Genomic DNA, 7,407 nt, shown 5'->3' on the forward strand with positions numbered 1-7,407 from the left:
CAATAATGAGTAACGAGTGCAACTTTGGAATGTACGTATGCGTACCAGTTTAATTAACACAATCATTTTACATTACATTTTATCTTTCAGTGCACATTTACTGCCTTTTTATTGCTTTGGTTTACTTTAAAGCCTTTAATTTCAGTGTTTACTTTTACGTTAAAGTCACTATTTGCATTTAATACAAACCAGATACACATGATATAACAAAATAAAGCAATCAGTCCTGAAGTATTCTAGTTGACTCCGCAAAGTAACCTTTAAAAAGGAAACTAGCGTTTGTTTACCAGTTTTCTGGGTAAACATATGTAAAGTAAATAAAAATTCAAAACACCTTTTAAATCATTTTTATTGCCTTATCACAACACTCATTTTTCATCTAGCTAAATTCAAATCAACATTTACTTTTTCTAAAATAATTTTAAAATTTTTTTCATAGATAATTCTTTAAAATGAAATAACTCAAATAAAAATATAGATCAAATGAAATATCAACAAAAATAAATTATTCACTTTTTACATAAATGAATAGAAATCAACAAAAAAAAGTTAATTAAATAATTTTCACCCAAAAAAAGATAGATATTTCTTCAAAAGAAAATTTTAAAAATGACATCTTTTCTGATAAAAAATAATTTAACACGCTTGTCAAAAAAAATTATACTATGTCCCTTAAATTATTATTTTTTGTTTTTTATTAAAAAAATTCAAATTTCCAGCTAAATTAAAATAATGATTAATCATATTTTTATTAATGTATCTCTAATTAATGATAATATACTGCACAATAAGAGTAGTAGTTTCAGTTGGGCCCTTAGAAAAGTAATTTAACCCAAACCCGGTAACCTAACCCTAAATTCACTACGCATCTGTTCGGTTACAAGTTAGAATTTCCACTTTTCGCCAAAATCACGTCTATAGTGAAGCAAACAATTTCCAGCTTCTAGCGGAAACAAACACAGACTAGCATGAATTGGTACCTCCACGTTTCCAATTCATAAAATCACGGTGGCAGTTGCTTTTTGCCGTGGAAGTGAGGAGCTAATAACGGTGTGACAGTGCGGTGGATTGAAACTCCTGCTCCATTTTGTTTCAGTAATTGTCTTGCCTGTGCTTCTATATAAACAAAGAAACAAGCATCTTTGCAGGAACGATTCCCAGAAAGCAACCATGGATGGTATGTGATCTCTGATACTAATTATTTACTTCATTTTGGTGTTAAGTTGTTTTTCACTCAGGTTCCAAATTAAAATGGAGAGGTTTAATTTTAGGATATAGCATCTGATAAATAAAAAATAACTAACGGAGAAGTAAATTTGTTACCAAGCTTATATGTGTGGGTTTCAGTTGATTCACAGCCAACTATGGAGGAAACAATTTTGGTTGGTGATGATCTAATGACGGGTCCTCCATCACCAATAGTACCGCCGGAAATAGCTTCGCATGTGCTCCAAGGTGTTGATCTATGTGATGGAATTCTCAGGAATCTATTCTTGTGTAAGTCTTTGTTATATAACTAGGCATACTTGTGCCTGTTACAGTTATTATTATTTGTTTCCTTTGGTTGCATAAAATTAGAACCTTTTGATTAATGTGAATCTTTACTCCTCACCAAATTGGTACAGATCACATATACTAGTTATGTTTGTCACCAAAATCATTACATGATTTTTTTTATTCGATCAAAATGCTCACATTAGATATCTATTATAGCATTGCCATATTCAAATATCTTATAAGCTTCATTCATATCTAATAGGCTTGCAAATCAATGACATTGAACCATTCTGTCAAGATGAGATTGCTCTATATAAACAATGTGCTGAAAGAAGGGTGAGATACTTATATTCTCTTCCTCCTAACTAACTCTATTTCTTTAACTACTTCAATTGATATTTTACCTTTTGTTTGCAACTTCAACATCTTGCATCACTCACTGTAGTATTTGAGATAGAGGCATGATAACAACTTTTCAGTTTTATTAGATCTACAATTATCATGTTTTATTTCATTTTTTACGTTTGAAAAAAAAATGGCAGGATAAGGAGATAAGAAATCGGCTTCAAGATAGTGAATTCAAATTGGGTTCATCAATGCCTTTAGATGCAGCCAAGGAGAGGACTACTCAGCTTGAGGCAGAAGTTACATCATTGGAGAGGTATCTTCAACTAATTGTTGCGGTCCCTGTTTGGTAAATAGAAGATCTTTTAAATCTAATCTTTTTTCTAAGATACCAAACCATGAAATTTCTGGAGCGCAGCTTCTATTAACATGATTAAAATTTTTAATTATCATATTTCTGCTTTCGTTCTTAAGAACTCCAGCAGCATATTGTTCTATAGAAAGTATAATTGAACTTATCCCCGTACAAGAGTTCAATTACCACCCCTGAAGCTTGGGAAGATAATCGAAAGGCCTTACTTTCTTGAGCATTGTATATTGTCTGTCTTCGAAAGAAATAAGTTCATAATTACACATGGATTGCCTTACTGTCTTTGATATTTCTATAGGCTGAAATTATCTCTCTGTCACTGTGGCTTTTACACTAATTATTCGATGCCCGGCTAAATGATGTTGAAATATTTGATATCTGGTTATCGAAAGAATTTTCTGTTGAAATTTTCAATGTATTTGGCTTTCACACTAATTCATTTGAATGCATAGGCGCTTGATTCTTGCTAGTGGAGTTGAGGGCATTGAAGGTTTCCGCCAAAGATGGAGCTTGCACGGCCGCCTTACTGATTCCAAGTAATGTTTATCATCCATAATTTTGTTTTTGTCAAGTATGGCTTGACACCAAATATTTTAATCTCACCCATTGCCATTAATTAAAATCTTTTGTTGTATTAGTTAATATTGGATGTCTAGGGGTTATGTCCATGGATGTTATTGGAATCTCAGTTTCTTAGGATGTGCTTGACAGTAGTAACTGATAAACTAGTTAAAAGCTGAAAAGTTACTGCAAGATGAGAAGCTACTTTTTAGCTGCAAGTTGATAAATTACATTGAATTAAAAGTAGATGATAAACTAACATTTGAATTAGTTTATAAACTTAAAATGACATCAAAGATGTTTTTACAATATACGTCGATCATTTCAATTAAGTTGCTCACCCTTAGTACCTACCTATTGCAAATTATTGCTATCAGCAACCATGCTGTTGGAAAATTGAATAGTTTGCACCAGGCTTCACTATACCCTTACTTATGTGTGGTAATTAGTATCAGTATGATTACTCCTTCCATGGTAGTGTGAATTTCTTAACATTTAAAATGTTATGTTTATATGATTGCAGAAAAAGGTTGGAATTTCAGTATGATTACTCCTTCCATGGTAGTGTGAATTTCTTCTCAACATTTAAAATGTTATGTTTATATGATTGCAGAAAAAGGTTGGAATTTTTAAAGCGGGGCATAGATGGAAGAACTGTATGAATCCTTTGGGGAATCAACTTCCAAAATTTGGTACTTGAGTGGAAGGTTATACCTGCATCAGGAGCCATACAGATGTTCCGTTGCTTTTTAACCATCATTTTTATCATATTCATCCCAAGTGTTTTTGGACCAAAGTCATCTTGTGTTCAAAGGTGTAATAACTGAACTAATTTTAAATGTAAATTAAATAATATCATTCATGAATGAATCAATGTTTTTTTTCTTCTAAAGAACTCGCGGCCAAACCAACACACATTAAGTGCAAATTTGTAAAAAAATTGTGAGTAAAAATTCGCTTCTAGCATATCAAATATCATGGAAATCCTTTAGCATATAGGTATATACTTATAGGGATGGAGAAATCAATAATAATAATAATAATATAGATTTAATTCATATACACTATTAGTGTAAGGGTTTTTATACTGTCTCTCAATTATATGGTTAGTGTAACGAGTTTTTATATTGTCATTCAATCACACTTTTGATATTTATCATAATTATTTTTGAAGTTGATCTTAGAACATTTTTATGAAAGTATTTAAAAGAGATTGGGTAACAAAGAAATAGTTGAAGTAGATTAAATAAGTCTTTTTGTTATCAATTTAATAAGGGTTAATTTTGTTCAAAAAAAAAAATAAGGGTTAATTTTTTTATAATTATTTGCGATCAATGAAAAAAATTTAGTTCTTCAAGAGTTGAATATTTTGTTATCATTAGAAGTAAAATATGTATGAGTGTAGAAACTACTTGTTGTATTTTATGAAACTCAATTAGGTTTCACCGTTGAAAATATTCTTATGATAATCATACTGCGTTGATTATATAAAACTTTGGAACTTTTCTTAGCAACTTTTACAAAATAGACTCTTCTAATGAGAACATGTTGAAATGGAGATGATTGTTGATGTTAATGGGGTCTTTACATGTTGAAATGGAGATGATTGTTGATGTTAATGGGGTCTTTTGTCCTATGTGTGGGAGGTTGGTTGAATCGATTTTCCATTTTTTTTTTTGGTCACATGAGTTATTTTTAACAGTTTGGTTATCTATAATATAAAAAAATTAATGGTTCTGGAAAAGTTCAAAATACTTTTGATTTTTTGTCACCACATTAAAATTGTGGTTTTTTTGGTCTTTGTATCATAAAGTTCTTAATTTTATTATTAAAATAATACAACTCTTATATTTTATCAAACTTATCAAATCTCTCTCTATTCTCTTATTTTTTTTCTCTTTCATCACTTCTCACTTCTTTCTTCCAAAAAAAAAATCTATCAATCTATAATATAAGAAAACTAATGGTTGTGAAAAAATTCGAAATACCCTTATTTGATTTTTTGTCACCACATTAAAATTGTGGTTTTTTGGTCTTTGTACCATAAAGTTCTTAATTTTATTATTACGAAAAATGTTATTTATGATCCAAATATTTTTTATTCAAAAATGGAATAGGTCAAAAAATCTATTATTGATGTAAATATTTTTATATACGAAAATTTGATATTGATCCAAATATTTTTGTAAATGACATCTTAACAAAAATAATATTTGTATATGGAAAAAAATCTATTATTTACGAAAAATGGTATTTATGATCCAAATATTTTTATTCCAAGATGGTGTATGGGAAAAAATCTATCATTGATGTAAATATTTTTATATATATAATTTAATATTGGTTCAAATATTTTTGTAAATGATACCTAAAAAAATGAAGTCTGTATACGGGAAAAAACCTATTATTAAACTAAATATTTTTGTATAGGAGAAATGATATTTATAATCAAATATTTTTTATCTAAAAATGGTATACGGGAAAAAATATATTATTAATCTAAATATTTTAATATACGAAAATTTAATATTGATCCAAATATTTTTGTAAATGATACCTAAACAAAAATAATATATGTATACGGAAAAAAATCTATTATTTACGAAAAATGGTATTTATGACCCAAATATTTTTTATTTAAAAATGGTATACGGGAAAAATTTATTATTGATCTAAATATTTTTATTTACGAAATTTACTATTGATCCAAATATTTTTGTAAATGATACGTAAATAAAAATGAAGTCTGTATATGGAAAAAATTATTATTGATTTAAATATTTTTATATATGTGAATAACAATAACCAAAGAGATAACTAGGGGGCGTGGGCGACCGAAGAAATCGGTGGTGGCGTCGCCAACTCATCACGACGACGAGGCAGTTTGTACGACGGTGAAGAACAAAGCTGACGATGTAGTGGTGGTAGATGAATCCGTGAGTGGAGATACAAGTGGCACGAAAGTGGGGGCTGCTCTTTCTACCCCAATTACGACGACACCTGAAACCCTAAAGGAGAAAGGGAAGGAACCTGAGCAGCGGAAATTGTGGGTTGATGTACTGAGTGACAATAAGAATCCGGCAAAGGGATTGACTATGGAGTTTGTTGCGCCAACAGTGGTCAATGGTGAAATTGAAATTGAGATTGAGGCTAAGGATATCGAATCAGAACTGCTCTACTGGGATTCAGCTCTAATTCTATATGCTCTGGGAGGGGAGATTAGCATGAATATGCTGAAGCACTACATGGAACGTATGTGGAACTTTGTCCAACTTCCAGATATGGTGTACCATGAGGAGGAATATTTCCTGCTGAAGTTTCGTTCATACAATGATAAGGATGAGGTGTTGATGAAAGGGCCCTATACATTGCGGAATATGCCTCTGCTGCTAAGAGAATGGACACCTGGGTTTTGTTTGAAGGATGATATGCTGCGTACATTACCAATATGGGTGAAGCTTCCACATCTACCACTCCATCTATGGGGTATGAGGAGTTTAAACAAGATTGGGAGTGCTATAGGGAACCCACTTGTGACAGATGAATGCACTGCTAGCAAGGCTCGAGTCTCATATGCGCGTATATTAGTGGAGATTGATGTCACTCTAGACTTAAAGGACTCAATTACTATTAAAGATGCTGAGGGGAAGAAGATTCAGCAGCCAGTGGAGTATGAATGGAAACCACTCTTTTGTGGTAAATGCCAGAAGTTTGGCCATAACTGCAAAGAGAAGGTTGTAAAGAAATGGATTCAAAAGGCCCCTGAAGAGAATAAGAAGACTGTGGCGGTGACAAAGAAGGCCCCTGAGAGAGTTGCTGGTTCCCCTGTGCCTGCCCAAAAAATGCCTCGTAGCAAAGTTGAAGGAGAGATTAGCATTGAAGATTCAGGGAGGGAATGGGAAACAGTGCTCAATGGAAGGGATCGTGGTAAGAAACCTATTCAGGAACAACTTGTATCCATCTGGAATGGTTTTGATGCATTAGGGGACTGGGAGAGAACCTGTTTATGAAAGTATCGATGGCTAAACTCCTATCAAGTCTGCATTGAACGTTATTTGTGCCCTGTCTCCCGTTGGTCCAAGTGAAAGGATAGCCATTAAAGCCCAAATCAGAAAGATTGCAAGATTCCAAGGTTCTGCGCCCCAACGACAGTTGAGACGAGGTTCTAGTGCTGCCTCCTTGTTTTTCCTGATCTGTCAGTATATCATTGAGGTCCCCAAAACAAACAAAACAGTCCTCACTCCCTCTAGCCACCTCTTGAATCAACTCCCACGTTTTCCTCTTATTATGTTCCTCCGGATAATCGTAAACACCGCTGAAAAACCAAACCAGATTATCACACTCCTCCACCACCGATCCTCCAATATGGTTTAAAGAGATAGAAGTTATAGTGATCTGTAACTTCTCCCTCCATAACAGCCCAATTCCCCCTGCCCTCTCCCTCCCTGAACCATTGCACTCCACCAACTGACAAAATTCAAAACCTGTTTTGTTCTTAATAGATTGAAATTCCTCCTCCTTAAGACGCGTCTCCATGAGGAATAACATATCGGGATTTTCAATACGAGTGAGCCTTAACAAGGCTCGAACTGCACGTGGATTCCCCAACCCCCTGCAGTTCCAGCTTATGATTT

The 7,407-nt window shown here is 32.8% G+C and overlaps 1 protein-coding gene across 1 annotated transcript; it reads left to right on the forward strand.

The window, feature by feature from the left end:
- Positions 1 to 846: 846 nt before the first annotated feature.
- Positions 847 to 3,805, forward strand: LOC131617141 (uncharacterized). The gene is made up of 6 exons (XM_058888500.1): positions 847 to 1,177; positions 1,348 to 1,497; positions 1,760 to 1,833; positions 2,040 to 2,158; positions 2,665 to 2,748; positions 3,387 to 3,805. The coding sequence occupies exons 1-6, from the start codon at positions 1,171 to 1,173 to the stop codon at positions 3,433 to 3,435; spliced, it is 483 nt and encodes a 160-aa protein (XP_058744483.1). The 5' UTR covers positions 847 to 1,170; the 3' UTR covers positions 3,436 to 3,805.
- Positions 3,806 to 7,407: the final 3,602 nt, after the last annotated feature.

This window comes from Vicia villosa, linkage group LG7, assembly GCF_029867415.1.
Source record: "Vicia villosa cultivar HV-30 ecotype Madison, WI linkage group LG7, Vvil1.0, whole genome shotgun sequence".
Classification (NCBI taxonomy): Eukaryota; Viridiplantae; Streptophyta; class Magnoliopsida; order Fabales; family Fabaceae; genus Vicia; species Vicia villosa.